This window comes from Rhineura floridana, chromosome 5, assembly GCF_030035675.1.
Source record: "Rhineura floridana isolate rRhiFlo1 chromosome 5, rRhiFlo1.hap2, whole genome shotgun sequence".
Lineage (NCBI taxonomy): Eukaryota > Metazoa > Chordata > Lepidosauria > Squamata > Rhineuridae > Rhineura > Rhineura floridana.
Genome location: NC_084484.1, coordinates 60,634,955 through 60,656,804, shown reverse-complemented (window position 1 = coordinate 60,656,804; position 21,850 = coordinate 60,634,955). Strand labels below are relative to the sequence as shown.

Genomic DNA, 21,850 nt, shown 5'->3' with positions numbered 1-21,850 from the left:
CTCATTCACATAGCACTGAACTATGCTTTAACATTACATCCATACCAGGCAAATATAATAAAACCACCATGTGCAGACATCAATGACTTGTGAAATCATGGGGAAAATTGGCTTTTGTGTAGACCAGCCTTTCCCAACCGGTGTGCCTCCAGATGTTGTTGGACCACAACTCCCATCAGCCTCAGCCATTGCCAATGCTGGCTGAGGCTGATGGGAGTTGTGGTCCAACAACATCTGGAGGCACACTGGTTGGGAAAGGCTGGTGTAGACCATAACGTTCTGAAAGTAGGAAGCCTGTATATGTAATAATTTCAGTTTTCAGTGAAAATATTGGAAAGGTGGGGAGAGGGGGAGACAGGAAAATAAGGAACCAGTAACTCCAACTAGCTAAAGCACATCTAAATTCCTCATATGACCAAGCTGTACATCCAGCAAGTGTGCTTGGCCAAAGGCTTGCATGCATGGAACAGATGATCTGCACAAGTTAAGTTGTATAAGATCATCTTCTGCATGAAAAAAAGAAGTGATCTGCCTTCTGAATATTTCAGTTAGCTTAACTGATACACACAGAAAGTGGTGCAAATTCACAAATCTGTATGATGATACAGATATGCAGGTGACACAGCCTATGCAATCTTTCTTGGTACTTCAAAGTGCAGCTGAGAATGCACTTTTGTATCTGATCTGCAATGCAAATAAGAATGCATACCTTAATTGCCTTCTGAGTCCTCTGCCCACAGCATTCCTAGTGGCATGAACTAGTTTGTCATGTGCAATTTTCTCTTACTTGAACTTGTCTTTCAAGTGGGGAAATATAAAATTTCTGAAGTCAACTGAAAGAATCATGGGCCCAATCCAGTTTTTGAACCATACAGAACTGGGTTTTGTGTCAGTACAAACCACCTTTATGATAGTGTCCTACATAAAGCAAAACAGTTTAAGCTCCTGGCTTTTATATTACTGTGCTGCTCTGTCTTAAAAACTGAGTATTAGCTTCTCCTACACAACAATGCCTCTTGCACATATCAAACTGTCTTGTGTCCAACTTATATACTATTTACAAATTCTGAGGTTTTTTTAAAAAGTATGAAAGTCTTAATTTCAAATCAAATCAGTATAAAAAGATGTGTGAAACAGCTACCTAAACATCATTCATAAAATCCTCAAAGGTCCAGGAATTATCTTTCATTATTTAGGCATATCAGTAAGAAATCAGTGGAACAGTAAATTCAGGCATGTTACATACACTGGTGGCTAGTTAAACGAGCAGACAGTGATCAAATTATTTTCATGTTATAAGTAGTCAGTAAATAATCTTTTTCCTATGGAATCCAATTTAATAAAATTACATGCTTGGTATTACCTAGTGAAACGTACAAAAATTGTTTCTGACATTGTTGTCAAAGTTCATATACTAAAATTGAGTGTATCCACATTTCTCTTTAATGGAACAACTAATCACAGGACAGAGTAATCTTATGATTCAACTTTTCCATAAGTTCCTTCAGGAGGCCTGTAATACTTGGGGAAAGCCTTCAGCTGGAGGGAATTAAATGCATACTTGCGACATCCAACATTCTTCATTGTATTTTCTCTTCGACAACCCTCACTGGGGAAAAAAGACAAGCACAAAAAAATGACAGCAGTAAAACCAAAAACAAACCAAACAATTATTTTAATGAAGTGAACTGGTTATATCATAGCACTGAAATGCTTGAACAGGTGCCTGAATAATTTGCCATTGCAAAAGCAGTGGATCACTAATCAATGCAGGCATGAGGTGCATGGAATAGAAACATGCTGTGTCGAGTTGCTAGTCTTGAAGTTCTAAAAAGCAGTAGTGAATCTCTTTGCAACACACATTTATCTTTGCAATGTTCCCAAGTATTTCATGGCACATACACTAGGAAGTTTTAGGTCATTTCACTGCACATAAAGATCTAAAACATTGATCAAAATGTTTTCCATCATGTTATTAATGCTGAAAGAAAATGCTAGTCTCTAAATAATTTTTTAAACAACATTTATTTCCTGCATGCACCTATGACCATACTACCCTGAACCAGAGCTTGGAAAAGTTACTTTTTTTGAACTACAACTCCCATCAGCCCCAGCCAGCATGGCCACTGGATTGGGCTGATGGGAGTTGTAGTTCAAAAAAGTAACTTTTCCAAGCTCTGCCCTGAACACACCTGATCTTGGAAGCTAAGCAGGGTCAGACCTGGTTAATACTTGGATGGGAGACTGCCTGGGAATACTGAGTGCCATAGGCTTAGAGGAAGGCAATGGGTAAACCACCTGAATACCTCTTACCATGAAAACCCTATGAATATATCCAAAAAGATTCATAGGGTCACCATCAGTCGTAATTGACTTGAAGGCATATAACAACAAACAAATTTCCTGCATATCAGCTTAGCAAGGGCTTTACCGAAGGTTACCTTAATTAGATAACTTGTCATGCATAAATAATAGGTTTTGAGGGAAAGCAACTCACTAGTACTAATACAATCACAGTTCCTAAAAACTTTTGCACTACTTAATTGCTTGAAAAACACTTTTTCATATATAGCTATCAATCATATGCTAGAAAGCTATCAACATTTAGGACTGCAACCTTTCCTCATAATTACCTGTTGCAGGTATAATCTAGGAAATCAAGAGTGGGCTGTTGGTTTCTGCATTTCCTTCCATACTCTCCTCCAGTGTGAATTCCCACTCACTCCCTTTAACTATGATTTACTATGTATGCACTGATGCTAACCATGACGTGTTAACCAGATTCCCTCTTAACCAGGTTTGCAAACCAGCTTCAAACCATAGTTACAGTGGGAATCTGGGTTACTACATGATAGTAAAGCCTGGTAAAGGTGGGAAGGGAAGGGAAGGGAAGGGAGGATTTGCGTGAGAAATTGGAGGACAGCAAAAGAAGGAGAGAACAACCCCGCTGGCCTGTTCCTTAGCCATGATTTAGAGTGGAAGAATAACATCTATACTGGACCACTGGGGAACAGTCCTCTTCTGCTGTGAATGTCAGTGCTACACTAGGGCTATCTTAACATCTATAGTCGTTCTGAACGCTATTGCACTTTTATACAATAATTCTGAAATCTATTACAAAGGCCATTAGATATTAAGAAACTGAAAGTGCTCAAAAATAGCTGTATAAGGAAGCACATCATTTCGGTACATATAAATTAACTTAGACCACCAAAATATCATTTTCTTTCTTTGGCTCCTTTGAATATAGACAATAACAATGGAAAATGAAAATGGTTGCATGCTAGAGCATAAGTGTTAAACAGAGTACACAAGCACGTAGCCAAGATAGTTGTCTAAAATATGAATAGATTCTAAGGACAGCGATAATTAACATGCTCCTTGTTAAACTATAGCAGTGGGATTTGATTTATAATCATTTCTCTTAATATCAATGTAAGGCAAGACCTAGCCAAACAAACTATTTTAAAGTTCTGTTGATTTCAGTTAACTCTCTCATACTGAAATCAACAAGACTTTGTTTTATTTTTTTGGATTGTGATCATCTTGTCATGAAACTGAAATTAACTGATTTCATTAATTCAGTTGTCAGTTTATAATATACATTTTATATGGCTTAATTTCGCAAGTAATTGATTTTATTGTTCTTCCTCTAAAACAGTGCACTGGAACCTGTTGTATATGTATCTAGTGACTACAATTTATACTTTCAGTGTCACTTTTATCCATTTAAAAGTATTCTAAAGTGTTAAATTTGTGAGAACAATTTGCATTCCTTTTGATTTAGCAGTCTCGCAGTGGAAGGGTACATATGGATTTTCTGGTTTTGTGCACCTAGCTTATCCTATATATGCTTGTACAGAATGGGCATACAATCTGAAACTTATTCAGTACCATGCTGAGCTCTTCTGGAGTCAAATGTGCTCACAAAGCTCTGCATATATAGGAGCTGCCCCATTATCTTCAGTGTCACAGAAGAAGAGAGCAGGACAGCTAAGTCTTGCAAATAAATCCCACAAATTTGCTAGCCTGCCTGCATATGTTAGTTATCTGTGGCACATTGACAGCTTGCAAGAAAAAAAGCAATACTCGCTTCATGGTCTGGTTGTCAGGATACCTATTTGCCGTGGTCAACCTGACAACTGGCTACTTACAAGCCTAGGATCACTTCCTGCCCATGCAGAACTGTGTGTATGTACTGAAATAAATGCTTTGGGGGAAAACAGATTATCCAGAACCTATGCATGCTTCTTGTTTGAGGGGCAAGGTGCAATGCGTGGATTGGCAATGTATGAAGTATTCCTGTCAGATAAGAAAGGTTTTATTGCTGCCATGCAGTATGCTTAGATTTTTGGGTGGGGTGGGGGAGATAGAATAATAATCTTGCAATATATTGTAATAATTTTGTCACAGAACCTGATGTTATATTACTTGAGTAGTGTGGTTGTTGCTTCTGTTCAGATGAAACATGTGCTGCTCCAGTAATGTCTGTAGAAGGCAGTTCCATGCATCAGGAGGACTTCCCACACCAACATCATTGGGTTGTCTCCAATGTTAGTTCTATCAAAACTAGATCCACTGAAATGAATGGCTATGACTAACTTACGCCCATTAATTTCAATGAGTCTATTCTGAGCAGCAATACAACCCATTGTCCCACAGAAGGGAGGTGATTTTGACGTAGTGTGATGCAACGACATCAGTTCACCTAATTCACAGGACTGCTTCCTATAAATGCTGCTGGAGCAGGGTAGGATCTTGCTACAGGAAAAGGAGCTCCCATGCCACTCTGATAAGGTACAAAAAAGTTCATGGATAGCAATAAGTCCAGGTTACATCTACCCCTTATACTAGCAATCAAAAGGAATAAGATCCAAACAACACATTTACATAAGTGGGATAAGGACCTTTAGAATCAGCTTTTACTGCTTTTTAAATCTCTTCTTTTTTGGGGGGCGGGGTGACATCCAATGCAGCCACCTGCCAGTGGAAAAGACTTCTGTCAATGCAATGGGACTTCCCCTTCCTGTCCTTTCACCCCCCTCCCCCCCAAATTTGCTTTGGAGGATTGGGTGACCCTCTGAAGCAGATTTGGAGAGGCAGAGGAGAAGGGGGAGTCCCATTATGCAAGTGGACGTCCATTTGTGTGATGTTGGATGCCACCCTTTATCTAAATTTATCCACAAAATTGTAAATTTAATATTATAGGTATATCAGATTCTGAATGCTATATATGCTTATTCAAACAAATAAATGTAATAACTGTAGAAATTAAGTAATAATTCTCTGTTGTCCACTGATGTTTTAGGGTAATTTTCTAGGAACACAAATTATGTTAGCATCTTTCAACTATTCTAAATTTCTTTCATCTCTTCTAATTTAAACTTTAACAGTTAGCTGAAATAACTGATTAGTACAACTTTCATGGCAATATGCTGCCCTGGGCTCCTGCTGGGAGGAAGGGCAGGATATAAACCAAATAATAAATAAATAAATATTTACTGTTAGGATTATTTTACATATGATGGCATTCACGTATACTATAAAAATATTTTCCCAAAGAAGAATTAAATAGAATTACAGATTATTAGTAAGCTATTCTTCTCTACCCACTCCTCCCTACAGTAAAAAAAGTAGATATATAAATATACTGAAAGAGTATTGCATGCAGTATACTGCAGTTCAAGTTAGTTCTTTTTTAAAAGTTGGTATAATATGTTGCAACAGTTTTAAGGATGAGAAAGTAGCATGTGGTTCTAAGCATCGATCACTATAATAATTCAGAACAGCCTTCGCCAGCCTGGTACCCTCCAATATTTTTGGACTACAACTCCGATCAGCCCCAGCCAGCACACCTATGTTGGCTGGGGCTGATGGGAGTTGTAGTCCAAACCATCTGGCAGCCAGCTGATTGGCAAAAGCTGATTTGGAGGCTATGCTTGGAAATCAAATAGAAAGATGCTTAGTATATTTGTTTAGATAAATTTGTTACAATCACTTTGTTTCTTCTCATATCACATAAATATGAAAGGCAAGACTGACACACTTTTAAGAATATACAAAAAAAGATACAAATTCTTTTATCTGGAATACAAGTTTCTTTCTCTGGAATACATGAAAACATGTGAAACGAAACTATGTATGTACAAAGAGAAAGAGACTCTGGATTTGGATGCCTGAAAAATATTTGGTAAGAGAAACTAATCTTCAGGTTGGCTAAAATACCGAGGTAACAGAGCCGCTGTCAGACTATGTTACAAGCACTGAAAGCATTAACAGTTCAAGCGTTCATTACAATTCCTTTTCATAAAATAATCTGATGTGTATTTACAAGTTTAGTACACTAGAAACACAAAATTGTAAGGCATAATCATAATAATTCTTGGCAGACAATGCTATGAAACATTTTTTTGACAAGTAGGTACTAGGTGGCAATTAGTATTCTGGCACTTCACTGGAATTTTTGCTTTTAACTCATCTTCACTTGCAACGTAATCTAGCCACCAGGTATGAAATGCTCAGAAATAGCCACACAATCAGTAAATTGGGGCTTAGAGCTAGTAGAGGAATAGAGTAGAGAAGACTGGGATCTAGCCTGAAATCCCGGATGGGCACCAGGCCACACAAGTTCTTCTGGGTGACTACCTCCCGTGTTCCAATACTGTGAAAAGGAAGAAGTTTGGGGAGAAAGGAAAACAAGAAAAAGAAAGAAAGGAACACAGACATGCAATGGATGTACCAAAATAAAATTAAAGAACCAAAGTGGCAAAATAAAATAAAATCAAACCAAGAAGAGGAGGAAAAGAAACATCAAAGAAGCCACAACAGAAAATAGAACGTGTTAGGTTAAAGAATAGGGAGGTGTGCCAATTTAAAAATAATAATAATAAAAGGCACAATTACAGAATAAAGGAGAGAGAAAGAGAATAAAAAGAGAAAATAAGAAAAAATACTGTAGTCTACTGAAAATAAACACATGTAGGTTGAACAAGAATGGTTTTCCATGTTCATTTTCTCAATTGGCCAAGCAATGGTTCCATGCTGCTCTGCCATGCTTCCACATGCTGCAAAGGAATGGAGCTCTGAAAAGCAAAACTGAACATGAATAACCATTACAGCATTTGATCCTTTCAAAAATTCTTCAATGTGAGTTGTATCAAATCAGTTCAATAACCTAACTATTCAAGGCAGCAGCATTCAAAGTTACTTAGCCCAAAAGTAGATTAATTCTAAAAATGCTTATTTAAAAAGGCATTAAAAAAATACACCAATATGAGAAAGTAAATTTGCCCCCCCCATCTAAAAGGGGTTTAACTCTACCATTTATTCTGAACCACAATTCTGATCCTATTCTCTCTGTCCCACTTTAAAATGTCAAGATCCCAAAAGGAATTTTAACCTTTTCAAATGAGACAACCTAATTTTGCCACTTGTGGCTTTTGTGTGCATAATCACCAGTGGAAGAGGGACAACACCATGTGCAAAAAAAGACCACTTGGTCAAGGTATATAAGTATGTGTCTCATCTAAAATAAACAGTTTGCAGCATTTCTTGGTTGCTTTCCAATATTCATTTCAGGTGACATGGATGAATTTTGGTTGAAAATTGTTCCAATAATCAAATAGCCCCTATTTAAATAATTTACTAAGAGGTTTTCATTAAAACACTACAGGGTAAGTAAGTATTGTATGTTGCAGAGCTCTCTCCAAATCCAACCCTACTAAAGTGTGTCCTTTTGCCTCTATTTTATTTAATTTTATGTTCAAACACGACTGAATTGCAAGGAGATATAAAAACAAACATATTTTGTTCCAGTTTTGTTGAACACAACTAATAGTAATAAACCATTAATAGGGAACTTTGTTATTGTTGTTTCTATAGACTTGGATCCAGAGAATCCTGGCAGAAGAGAGTGGACAAAGAGTGATTTTTTGCTCTGCCCTTCCCCCTGAAGCCCTCACACCCTCAGCCCAGCTCATGGAAGGTGCCTCTGCCCAATTTGTGATGATCTCTCCTTCCTTCCTTCCCCGTCCTGCTGCACCATAGGCCCACCTCATTCAACCCTCAGGGGAAGCTCTTCAGGGTGCTCCTGGAGAAAGTACGGGGTGGGGTAGTAACCTTTCACCTACACCCTTCCATCAGCATTTCTCTGGATTCAACCTTAGTGTTTTTTCTTATATGCTCAAAGCACTGCCCACAAATGGCATGGTACTTCTCCCCCAGACCAGAATTGGGGTAAGACACCAGGCGAATTCAATGGGACTTTACAATGATGAACTCTGACTAGATTGTATCCACTTTTATTAAAAATGTAATATGATCAAAAGGACAATTATTTAATATTATGAGCATGACTGAGAATATATTTGAGCAGATTCTCCCTTTTACATAGATTTAATGTTTCCTTAACTGGGCAGCTGGTAATACACCAGCTCAACTTTAGTGTGATTCCACTTTATGGAATCATATGGCTTAAAAGATTCCATGGAAGATTCAGAAGGAAATTTTTGCTGAACAAGGTGACTCTAGTAATGCTTAAAAATAAATAAATAAATCATTGAAGATTTAGAAAGGATCAAATTGCAAAAACATACAGAAAGGATAAGAGAATTGAACATTTTGAGAATTTGGTGAGAAGACACACAGTACAGTACATTCAGCAAAAGTGAATGTTGAAAACAAGACTCCACAGTAGTGTTGAAAACACCAGTAAAGACTACAACTGGATTTCTTATCCTTTCTTTTTTGGTATGCAAAGTTGGAGCTTTCCTGTAGTGCTTGAAACAATGTATTGAACAACAGTAAACAGATTCCTTACATTTTTAAAATAGAATAGAATTTTGCAAGTAAGTTTGTTGCTTCAGAAAACAGGAGTTAAACTGATATGACCACAGTACACTGACAAGTTGTGATGGATTTTGATTACTGCATCATGAAACATTAAAAATGACAATTTGCTGAAGGAGCAAACTGTATCGCTTGAGGGATAAGCATAGCAAAACAATGCAACCTGCAGATGCGTATCCTTTACAGAACAGGTAATTGTACAGATCACTTCTAAGGAAAATGGCAAAACCACAGCCAAGGCAGTGCCACAGTTACAAAGCTATCAAACCGGCACAGCAGAAAAGACTGCATGCTCTGCAATTATTTTCTTCACATGTCAGTAATTAATCCAATAAACTGTTGGAAACTATACAAAGTATCTTCCTTTTAGGCGATTAAAAAAATGACATACAAATATGGCAACTCTTTGTGTCAAAAACACTGAGTGAGATATAAGGTATGTCAGGGAGCTGTAGTCTGTGTGACTTATCTTGATAGTTATATATATAACTATCCCCTTTATTTATTTATTTATTGCATTTATATGCCGCCTCATAGCCGAAGCTCTCTGGGTGGTTTACAACAATTAAAAACATTAAAAACAAGTATCAAAGATGGCTGAAAACCACTCATCTGCAGTTTACATGGCTAAAGGATTAGGTACAAGAGGCCAGCGAGCAGACCAGATCTTACCTTCTCATGCACTCCAGGGCTTGTGTGAAGACCTGTGGGGCCATTCCATGTTCATGCTGCAATATTAGACATTGCTCAAGAGTCACTGACATGGCAGTCCTGTCCTTGGCACTTTTGCAGCTTGTAAACCGAACACCATTGAGTCTGCGGCAAATCTAGAAAAGCACACTATCTATTAGCTTCATCGTAATGTTGGGAGGAAATAAAAGAATATGGCCACTCCAGAACTATTAAGAGAATAACCCTACAGACAACAGAAGTGGGATTAGGGTGGAGTTTGAGGAAGGTCACATGAACACACAGTTAAGTTAACCTTCATACAATTTACAAGAGGAATTAGCAGTTTGGAAACAGAGTCCTCCCCCAGGCTCAGGGCCCCATATGTGGAAGCACAACCACCAACATCCCCATGTTGGCTGGGGATGGTGATGATGATAATGATGGAAACTGTAGTCCAAGATCATCTGGGGACCAAAGGCTGGGGAGGGTTGCCTTAGATCAGGGATGGGGATCCTGTAGCCCTCCAGTTATTATTGGACTAAAGCTCCCATCAGCCCCAGCCACTATGGCCAATGATCAGAGATGATGAAATAGTAGTCCAGCATAATCTGGAGAGCCACAAATTCCTCCTACTGGCCTTATGTGGACCTATTCCAGTCAGATTTTCTAAAAATTCAATGAAGAGGAAACGAAGTGGCATTTACTGTTATCTTAGGGTTTCAAATGAATTTTTCAGGGTGGTTTCCCACCTCTGCTCATTTTTTATCTGGGTGTTTCTATCGTCCTGTCCTACTGTCATGGCATGCTCTTGGGAGAGCGGTATGTCATCTGGCACACAAGGCAATATACAGGGAATTCTGTATCTTGCCAGTAGCCATGGGCACTCAAGGCCATACACTCCAGGCATGAAAGCCTTGGCAAGAAGAATGTACCTAGCCGAGAGTCAAGCCCTCTCATCCTTCAAGCGAGCAGCAAGTAACTCCCTTTCCCCTGCAACTTCCTTGGAGACCAGCCCCCTCTTCCAGACCAAGCCACTCGCCTCCCTCCACGGCCAAGGCTGAGTGCTAGCCAGAGCAGCAGTAGTACTGCCAGCAACCCATGTTGCCTATCATGCTACCACTGGAGACAGAGCCAATAGTGGCTGGTGTGCCTGTGTGTGCAGAGGCAGTGGTGTCCTCTCAGCAGCAGATCTGCTCCCAGTGGAGCAGAGATAAGGCAGGGTCAGGCAGTGGGAGCATGGGCGCTCCAGGTTGGTGGTGGCCCCGCAGATGTGTACCTCCAAGCTCTCCTGACCTTGCCACTATGTCACCCTGCCTCATTCCTGTCCTGACAAGTACAGCACTGCCCCTGGGAGGTTGCGGATGCCAGTTCCATCACTGCCTCTGCCACCCCCACGAGCCACCGCTGCACTGAGCAATACTGTCAACAGCAGCAAGGATGCCAGGTTTTTCCAGGGCTACATTTGTAGCCACCCTGGCAACAGTATCAAGACGGAATACCTTGGCAGCGCTGCTTTTCTCTGAGTGGGAAAATGGAGCACTTTGCCATGGCAAAGCCAATCACAGCACTACCCCCCCCGCACCCAGATTTAAAACTTTTTCTATGAAGGACAGCTGAAGCTGCTATAACACTAAACTGGCCCAGGAAATGCACCATGGCACTATAGCAGCATGCGGGTGAAATACCCCAATTTGCTGCTTGCCCACTCAAGATCGCCACTTGATTGAGAAGGTTAATGGGTTGTCCGGCATAAATGTTGTATATCCATCAAATGTTTCTAGAATGAGATGATAATAAATACCTCAGCAGCTTGCCAAAGAATGTCAACATTCTTATTTTTCCTTGCATGTACATTCTGTCCAAGAAACCGTAACAGTTCAGGCAGGCACGTTTGACTACGAGATCGAGGTAGACCTTAAAAGAAAGAAAATAAGTGTAAGACCAATCTCTATTCTTGATGGTCAAACATGAGAGAAAAAAGACTTGGCAGCACATGCAGAATTCTTCAGGCTGGACTTCACATTCATTCATCTTTTTTACAGTACCTTAGATATTTTGTAGAAATGAGCACTCAGCTAGACTAGTCATTAATTGTAAGTCACATTTCATACCCCAGAATTCAGAATTTGCATACTAATCTGGGAAACTATATCAAGTAACCGTCTATATGTTACATGCTAAAAGCACCATTTATTTCAATTAGGGCTGCACTGTTTAATCAATTAAAAAACCTGTTCAATTGGCTAAAAACACGCTCATAATCAGTGAGCAGATTTTTCTAATAGTATTTTTAATGGAAATGCTTATGAAAACTGCAAATGGCAAGAACCTCCTTTACGTTTGCCTTCTACGACGTGTACATTATTTATAAACAAAGTATGCTGCTTGGTTGAGAAATAGTGTTTGACCTACATGCATATGGATATTGACAGAGTAAGATTTGTTTGTTGTTGTTATGTGCCTTCAAGTCGATTACGACTTATGGCAACCCTATGAATCAGTGACCTCCAAGAACATCTGTCATGAACCACCCTGTTCAGATCTTGTAAGTTCAGGTCTGTGGATTCCTTTATGGAATCAATCCATCTCTTATTTGGCCTTCCTCTTTTTCTACTTCCTTCTGTTTTTCCCAGCATTATTGTCTTTTCTAGTGAATCATGTCTTCTCATGATGTGTCCAAAGTATGATAACCTCAGTTTCATCATTTTAGCTTCTAGTGATAGTTCTAGTTTAATTTGTTCTAACACCCAATTATTTGGCTTTTTCACAGTCCATGGTATCTGCAAAGCTCTCCTCCAACACCACATTTCAAATTAGTTTATTTTTCTCTTATCTGCTTTTTTCACTGTCCAACTTCCACATCCATACATAGAAATCGGGAATACCATGGTCTGAATGATCCTGACTTTGGTGTTCAGTGATACATCATTGCATTTGAGGACCTTTTCTAGTTCTCTCATAGCTGCTCTCCCTAGTCCTAGCCTTCTTCTGATTTCTTGACTATTGTCTCCATTTTGGTTAATGACTGTGCCAAGGTATTGATAATCCTTGACGAGTTCAATGTCCTCATTGTCAACTTTAAAGTTACATAAATCTTCTGTTGTCATTACTTTAGTCTTCTTGACATTCAGCTGTAGTCCTGCTTTTGTGCTTTCCTCTTTAACTTTCATCAGCATTCGTTTCAAATCATTACTGGTTTCTGCTAGTAGTATGGTATCGTCTGCGTATTTTAAATTATTGATATTTCTCCCTCCAATTTTCACACCTCCTTCACCTTGGTCCAATCCCGCTTTCCGTATGATATGTTCTGCACACAGATTAAACAAATAGGGTGGTAAAATACACCCCTGTCTCACACCTTTTCCGATTGGGAACCAATTGGTTCCTCCATATTCTGTCCTTACAGTAGCCTCTTATCCAGAGTATAGGTTGCGCATCAGGACAATCAGATGCCATGGCATCCCCATTTCTTTTAAAGCATTCCACAGTTTTTCATGATCTACACAGTCAAAGGCTTTGCTGTAATCTATAAAGCACAGGGTGATTTTCTTCTGAAATTCCTTGCTCCGTTCCATTATCCAACAATGTTTGCAATATGATCTCTGGTGCCTCTTCCCTTTCTAAATCCAACTTGGATGCCTGGCATTTCTCGCTCCATATATGGTAAGAGCCTTTGTTGTAGAATCTTGAGCATTACTTTACTTGCATGGGATATTAAGGCAATAGTTCAATAATTACTGCATTCCCTGGGATCCCCTTTCTTTGGAATTGGGATGTATATGGAACGCTTCCAGTCTGTGGGCCATTGTTTAGTTTTCCATATTTCTTGACAGATTTTTGTCAAAATTTGGACAGATTCAGTCTCAGTAGCTTGTAGCAACTCTATTGGTATGCCATCTGTTCCTGGTTATTTGTTTCTTCCAAGTATTTCAAGAGCAGCTTTCACCTCACATTCTAAAATTTCTGGTTCTTCATCATACAGTTCCTCCATGAATGAATCTGTCATCCTTGCATCTATTTTATAGAGTTCCTCAGTGTATTGCTGCCATCTTCCTTTTATTTCATCTTGGTCAGTCAGTGTGTTCCCCTGTTGATTGTTTAACATCCCTACTCATGGTTTAAATTTCCCTTTCATTTCTCTAATCTTTTGGAATAGGGCTCCTGTTCTTCCTATTTTGTTGTCCTCTTCTATTTCTATACAATAACTATTGTAATAGTTCTTTGTCCCTACGTACTAGTCGCTGTATTGTTGCATTTAGGGTTCCGACCGTGTTTCTGTCTCCTTTTGCTTTCCTTGTCTCTTTGACCATTTTAAGAGTTTCTTCAGTCATCCATTGAGGTCTCTCTCTCTTTTTAACTAGAGGTATTGTCTTTTTGCATTCTTTCCTGATAATGTCTCTGACTTCACTCCACAGTTCTTCTGGTTCTCTGTCAACTAAGTTTAAAGCCTCAAGCCTGTTCCTTATTTGATCTTTATATTCTTCTGGGATGTTATTTAAATTGTATTTTGGCATTATAATTGCTTTGTTGGTCTTCTTTAGCTTTACTCTGATTTTTGATATGACCAGTTCATGATCTGTACCGCAATCTGCCCCTAGTCTTGTTTTCGCATAAAGTATGGAACTTGCTACCAATTATATAATCAATTTGATTCCTATATTGACCATTTGGTGATGTCCACGTGTACAGTCATCTGTTCGGTTGCTCAAAAAATTTGTTTGCAAGAAACAAATTATTGGCTTCACAGAATTCTATAACTCTTTCTCCTGCTTCATTTCTGTCTCCTAGGCCCCATTTCCCCACAATTCCTAATTCTTCTCTGTTCCCTACTTTTGCATTCCAGTCCCCCATGATTATCAGCACATCTTGTTTTGGTCTGTGATCAATTTCTTCCTGTACTTCTGCATAAAACCTCTCCAATTCCTCTTCTTCTGCGTTTGTCACTGGAGCATAGACTTGGATGATGGTTATGTTAATAGCCCCTCGCTGGATTGTCACCTTGTAATGGTGAGTGGGCTTGCTTGTTCCAATGAACCCTGTGTGTGATGCTGTCTGGAGTCATGTACTCCCAGCAGGGTCACCCATGGTGGTAAGGTGAAGGGAGAGGAACCAGACAACGAACGATCCAAGAAAGTCCTCAATGGCAGAACAAGCGGAGGATAACAATGTACGTGACAACGGCTGTGAAGAGGAAGGCTGCAGCAGATAAAAGACTTTCAATCATCGTGGTATCCCATGCTATTGGGTCAAAGCCTTTTTCTGTCAAGATAGTGTGTTGATCGTTGTGCGCCGATCTCCCCACATAAAAAAAATTCACGCACAGGCGTCTTCCAAGCAAATCCATCTGGAAACGTATGTCCTCACTGTGGGAGGCTGGGTGGATCCAGAATTGGCCTTCACAGTCACTTATGGACCCACTGTTAAAGACCTTGTCTTGGAAGACAATCTTACTCGGCCATGAGTAATCGCCAATGAATGAATGATGTTAATAGGTTTCCTGTTTAATCTCATTGATATCACTCACTCAGATCTTGTGTTGTAGCTCCTAATTGCTTTTGCTATATCACTTCTCACTATTAAAGCAACCCCGTTTCTTCTTAATTTCTCATTTCCTGCATCAAATATTTTGTAGTTGCCCGATTGAAAATGTCCCATTCCCGTCCATTTTAATTCACTCACGCCAAGTATTGTAATGTTGATACGTTCCATTTCTTGCTTGACAATCTCTAGCTTTCCCTGGTTCATGCTTCTCACATTCCATGTTCCTATTGTGTGTGTCGAACTCCGGACTCTCCTTTTGCATCTGTGTGCATCAGCCTCTGGGCTTTCTTTCAGCTTTGGCCCAGCTGCGTCATTAGTCACAGCGCTACTCATGCTCGTCCTTTGTTCTTCCCCAGTAGCTCAGTGAGTGCCTTCTGACCTGGGGGTCTCATCTTCCAGCACTATCTCGTGTTGCATTTTGGATACTCTGTTCATAGGGTTTTCATGGTACGAGATATTCAGAGGTGGTTTACCATTGCCTTCCTCTGAGTTTGGATGCATCTTAGTCTGCTGTCTCAGCTTTGACCATTCCGCCTTGGGTGCCCCTGCTAGGAGTCTAGCCTGTTGGTCTAGACTCCTGATGGCATTGCTCTCAGCTTCTTCAACACTCTCAAACCCCCTCACCACGTTAAGGTGTGCAACCTAGAGGGGTATATATATATATATATATATATATATATATATATAAAATTACCCACAGACATAAACACACACGCACACCACCATTATATATAACATCTATTCAAAACCAATACAGATGCCAACTGGGATAGAAATGTTTACTTAGAAGGCTTGTTGAAAGAGAAATGTTTTCAACAGGTGCCGAAAAGACAACAGAGAAGGCATCAGTCTGATATATAAAGGGTAACTCTATCCTCCCTAACAGTTCCCTAACCCTGTTGAAAATGCTCTCCCCCCACATCACAATTGTGAAATATCCAGGAAGATCAACCCCCCCCCCCCAGCTATTAGGCTTGGGGGAGAACTAAAAAGGTTTTTTAAAGTCAACTTTCTGGCATGTATGGATGTGTGTTTGCATACCTATGTGTGCATGAGCATGTGTTGTGTATGTAATGTGATATGTGCTGTATGTGTAAGTGGGTGGCCTCACCCACCTTTCTCCTGGCCGTGCCCATGGCTGGCATGGAGCCTCTAGAGGGTTGGCCAAAAGAAGGATCCACACCTCTTTTTATAGATGATAGAAATTTCAGTCCTATTTTCCAAGGAATTTTCAAAACTGCACCCCAATTTTCTCATTCAGATCTTAATTCTATTTTAAACTGTAATTATATTATTTTACTATAACTAACTCAATGGCAGAATCTAGATAACGTACCTTTACTTGGTCCTTCTAACAACAATTCAACCTCAGTTGTCTCTTGTGGTTCTCCTCCTCTTAACTTGCCCTCGGCACAAGGTCTCACTTGAAGATATTGAAAAACCGTCTAATTTAACGCTTATTCGCTATTTCATTGTCAGAGATAACTGTCTTATTCTCTGTTAAGAGTGCTTCCAGATGGACATTCATTGTAGAACTGGTGCTCCTCATGCCTGCATATTTTTTGCATTGTCCACATTGTGACAACATCCTCAAAGTGCCATCCTGTATTTTTTTTACACATTTAAATCCAGATTTCCTCTTACTGTGGAAAAACCCTTCAGTAAAAATAGCCCATTATACATCCACAGTCATTGCTGCTGTGGAAGCTTCTTAGCACTTTTGGGGGGTGGACAGTGTGAGGTACTCTTTCAGCGGGTAGTGCCTATTGCCACCTCTCTATTTCCATTGGTTCTTTACCTAAGCACCTAATCATTTTGTTTCCAGCAGCCCAGATGAACACAAGTATGCCTATTTCCACTGACTGCTGCAGGCAGAAGGCATGTTGAAATTTCAAGAACCCAGCTCAGAGGAGCTGTTCTCTCAAGGTGTCTGGGCAATTACCTTGGAGGCTAATTGCAGTACATATATCAGGAGTTTAAAAATAACAATACAGAGGTCTTGCACAAGACCTCTTTATCAGAATTTCAGTACAGCTAAACAGCAGTTTTGTGCAAGACCTCTACATTTTAGAAACAGCAAACAAATGAAAATCGATCTTGCCTCTCCTCCAATAAAGGGCAAGCCTCCATTTTGCCCATTGTGAAACAGGACAACTGGGAGGTGGTAATATGTGCTCAACGAATTTAAAGGTGGATGGGCACAGGTTAGGGATGTGCTAGAATTCGACCCAATTTAGATCTGGTACCAAATTTTCCATTAATTTGCTTATTCTCTATCATTGTGGATCAGTTCTGGGGCTATTTTTGAAAATATTAAGAACAATAATTTTATCAGTGTTTCCTTTAAAAATATCAACATTTCCTTTAAAAGTATTGATATTTCCTTTTAAATTATCGATATTAATATCAATATTTTTTGCATGGAAAAAAACAGGTCAGTAAAAACAGCAGCTAGAGGACAAAGAATGAACTCAAATTGATACCAGCCTGTTATGGAGTGCTTTTGAACTGGCACCAGCCAACAGATCCCATCCTTAATGCAAGCACAGAAATACCTGCACGCATGCTCAAAACGGGAAAAGGTAATGGACAACGGGAGTAGTGACTGTGGGGAGGGGCTAGAAACACAGCACAAAAACATTCTATGAAGGACTGAATACTGATGTGGACAGGAAACAGTGGAATACCTATGAAAAAATCTAGCATAAAAAAAGGATGTATGGACAGTTATGTGCCAATCATTTACTGAAAAGTTGGATCTGCCAGACTTATAATGAAGGGGCAAAAAATGTCAATGGGAACCCCTGCCTACTGCCTCTCCCCCAAAGTGTTTCTTTAGAAAAAAACGTGCTCAGTCTTGCTTGTGCATCTTTATAGCAAAATAATGATCCAATGGGAAATGTTTTCTCCAATATAATTTTCTCCAAAATGTCTTTCAAAAAAATATTGTTTCAGTTTATCAGATACCTTGTGAGTATCTATAAAGGATAAAGTGGATTCACTTGTTTCCTTTATCAATAAAATTAATCACTCTCATTGGGGATGGGGGCTGATTTTAAGAACAAAGAAGGCTATGGGCAAGATGTACTAAACCCTCCGCATGGCTTACTTCTCCACAGTCTAGTAACCCAACTAGGAGAAAGGTGTTTCAGGAAGAGGGTTCTGAGAAGCAAACCCTGAGTGGCAGGTGTGCGTGTCTGAACTCCTTGCCAAGATGCTGCACTTCCTTTCAAAATCATCCCCCACTCCAACCTCTTGTTTTATCCATGATTGGATGATGGCTTACTATAACAAGTGAATGTGACCATTGGCTAACTTAAATTCAAACAGAATTTTCAGATATGAAAACTTGTTAGTCACACTCACAGTCTTCAGGCAAAACTTCTTTGAACTGCTCAAAGTAGGAATTCAACCGTACTAAGCTTTCCATATTAATCACTTCTTGTAAGGAGGTGTCTCCAAACCTTTAAAGAAAAGGACAACTTTAGCAAAGAAAAGTACTCACACACACACACTCTCTCTCACACACACAAATACCCTTTCCACACAAAGAAAGCTAGAACATCTTCAAGACTTAAATTTGCCATTTCATATTGAAAATGTTATTAATTGTAAGGCTGTCCTTAAGAGTATGACAGTAAGTGTGAAAGCAGATACATTTCAAATGTTCACACAAATTTATGAGCTTATGAAGAGGGGTGATAGGATTGAGTGATCAAAGACACAACTGATCATATTCACAACTTACAGCTACTTTCACATAATCAAAGGCAGAGGTTTGTCTAACTTGGCTTGCCTCAAACGAACCATAGTGAACACTGACCAGTTGGTCAGTTGTGGCAACATTACAAGCTGTGGCTAAACAAAAGTGAAAGCAAAAGCTTCCAAACTCCTCAACTGTGCTGGAGGAAAAGTGAAGAGGGGAGGACTATGCAAGCTCAAGAATTGTTGTGGCTTATTTACATCACACTAAACTATGGTTTAATGGGACATCCAAATGCAGGCATATTCTGTGGGCCATCAAAGCAATCATATTGGCACAATAGCACATCCTTTCCTTAGGTTGGTTAAAGCAATTTAAAAAATGGCAAGCATTGGGTCCTATTTTAAATGCAGCAATGTAACCAATGAGGACAGGACTGTGACTGTAAATCCAAAGATAGTAACAGACCTTACTTATTATACAACAGATAAGCTGTGAAGGTGAACAGCAACCTGAGCAACTGAAATAAGATTAACATATATAGCCAATGCTTTAGACAAGAACTTGATGTCATCCAACCTATTCCTGAGTTATGTAGTTAACTTGATTTTACATAAATTGACTCAGCATTATCACCTGGAGAATTTGTGATTTTTTCTAACTTCAGCTAAGTATGAAGCATTTAAAAAAATAGAATATATGTACTTTTCTGCTAAGGTTTGTTGCTCATTGATCCCCACATTGAAGAGAACGGGCTGAACTCTCAGTAGCATGCCACTCTGGATCTCACGGGGCAGTGCATCAAACAAGGTGCTTGGCAGAGGAATTCTCACATTAAACCCATCACTAATTTAGAACAGGAAAAAAAGAAGGTTAAACAAGCAACACAGATCCTAAAGCATTTTTTTTAAGGAACTTTTTTTTCTGAGGCAGAGAAATGTGTTACTGCATAGGAACTTGCAGCACGATCTGAACCATGTCTCCTCAGACATCACTCCTCTTGAATTCAACAGGGTTTACTCCGAAGTAAATGGGGTGAGGATTGCAGCCTTAATCAATAACAAGCAGTGCCTGGCTTTTAAGCAGTTTGACCGTAACCAGAAAGAAGTGGAACTGTAGGTTAGGGGAGGACACATTGTATGTTCAAATGGTCTTTCCTCCTTGCATTGTCAAACAGCTTTTCGTAAGACCTATTATTTCTTTCAGAACTTAAGAACGGATGCAGCTCAGGGAAAATAAATGGGTTTTCAGTGTGCCTCATGGAAAAAGATTTGTTAAAATTTCGTGCAACAACTGCATTTATTATTGGTGATTCTGAACGTGTAGGCAAGGATGATAGGGAGCAGAACCCAAAATTGGCTCAGCTGGCCTCCTCATAATGTTCTTGGTTATATCATCATTGAAATCCATCTTCAATCAGTCCCATTTCTAGAGTAACCGGATTTAGCTCAAAGAAGGGAAACTTCAACTTATTCTGTGGATGCTGTAATTCTTGTACTTGGCAAAACTACTGCCCTATAGGAAGATTGGCCAGAACATAAGACGCTGTCTTATACCTTGAGGCTCAAGTAGCCTCGGTGGTTAGGAATGCGTTTTACCAACTTCGGTTGGTAGCCCAGCTACGTCCCTATTTGAGTAAAGAGGACCTTACATCAGTGGTACATGCTCTGGTAACCTCACGTTTGGATTACTGTAATGCGCTTTACGTAGGGCTACCTTTGAAGACAGTTCGGAAGCTACAACTAGTGCAAAATGCGGCGGCCAGATTGCTGACAAGGACCAAGCGGTCCGAGCATATAACACCTGTTCTGGCCAGCTTGCACTGGTTGCCAATATGTTTCCGGGCTAGATTCAAAGTGTTGGTATTAACCTATAAAGCCTTATACGGTGCGGGACCACGATACCTTGCGGAACGCCTCTTCCGATATGAACCGGCCCGTGCACTACGTTCTGCTACGAAGGCCCTCCTCCGGGTTCCAACTCACAGGGAGGCCCGGAGGGTGATGACAAGATCTAGGGCCTTCTCAGTGGTGGCCCCCGAACTATGGAACAGTCTCCCTGAGGAAGTACGCCTGGCGCCGACTCTGCTCTCCTTCCGGCGCCAGGTCAAAACCTTCCTATTCTCTGAAGCATTTTAAGTTACACTGATTTAATTTTAAAAATATTTACTGTGTTGGATTGTTGCTTGTATTTTAGTATTGTTTTGTTATTTATTGTATTTTTATGCTGTTTTATGTTCACCGCCCAGAGAGCTATTGCTAGTCGGGCGGTATATAAATTTAATAAATAAATAAATAAATAAATAAATAAATAAATACCAAGTTAGACCATTGGTCCATCTAGCTCAGTACTGTCTTGACTGGCAGCTCTCCAAGGTTTCAGTGAAGGAATATCCCCAGCCCTACCTGGAGATGTTGAGGACTGAACCTGGGATATCCTGTGTACAAAGAAGATGCTGTGCCACTGAGCTATGACCCTGCCACAGAGCTATAGCTGGTATTAAATCTCTACAAACACCACCTTTTTTGACAGGTCCTAAGCATGAATTACAAATCCAAGGGTAAAGTTTTCATTTCTGGCCATAACGTTGGGTGAAAACCTTTGTACAGATGCAGCCTATACTGAGCTAGAGACAGAACATACTGTATATTGTTATGTACAAAGCTAACTGGATTCCTACATGAGACTTTTTCTACTTATTTTACTATATTTTTGTATGCATCATGCTACCGATGAATGCTTCTGTTCACAGGAAGCATGACACTTACAGGCGAGGAGGGGAAGGAGAGGCAAACCTTGGCTGCAATAGTGAGGTGAGGAGAGGGGGCAGCGATGGACAAGAGGGGCAGCAGCAGGAGCCTAGGGGGTGGGGTCTAGCCAGCCCCAGCCAGGGTTTAGCCACAACCTAGCCAAGACTTAGCGGGCGAGCAAGAAGTAGCAGCAGCAAGGCCATAAGGTAAGTGGGGAGTAGGGGGGAGGTTTGGAGACCTGAGGAGAGGGCAAGGTGGGAGAGAGGTTTGGGGGCCCATGGAGGGGGTGGGGGAAGAGAGGAAGTTTGGGGAGCCGTGGAAGGGGCGGGGGAAGAGA

At 40.0% G+C, this 21,850-nt stretch overlaps 1 protein-coding gene across 9 annotated transcripts in view; it reads right to left on the bottom strand.

The window, feature by feature from the left end:
* Positions 1-262: 262 nt before the first annotated feature.
* The window catches only part of INPP4A (inositol polyphosphate-4-phosphatase type I A), a 70,829-nt gene continuing 49,241 nt past the window's right edge, over positions 263-21,850 (bottom strand). For 5 of the 9 annotated variants that reach the window (XM_061626904.1, XM_061626909.1, XM_061626905.1 and 2 more), the window contains 5 exons: positions 19,469-19,609; positions 18,427-18,524; positions 11,321-11,433; positions 9,520-9,674; positions 263-1,609 (listed from right to left, as the gene is read on the bottom strand). In XM_061626904.1, coding sequence (XP_061482888.1) covers positions 1,477-1,609; positions 9,520-9,674; positions 11,321-11,433; positions 18,427-18,524; positions 19,469-19,609 — 640 coding nt within the window. In that variant the 3' untranslated portion in view covers positions 263-1,476. Of the gene's footprint in view, positions 1,610-9,519; positions 9,675-11,320; positions 11,434-16,396; positions 16,484-18,426; positions 18,525-19,468; positions 19,610-21,850 lie in introns of all 9 variants that reach the window. The other 4 variants (XM_061626902.1, XM_061626907.1, XM_061626908.1 and 1 more) reach the window with 1 other exon arrangement.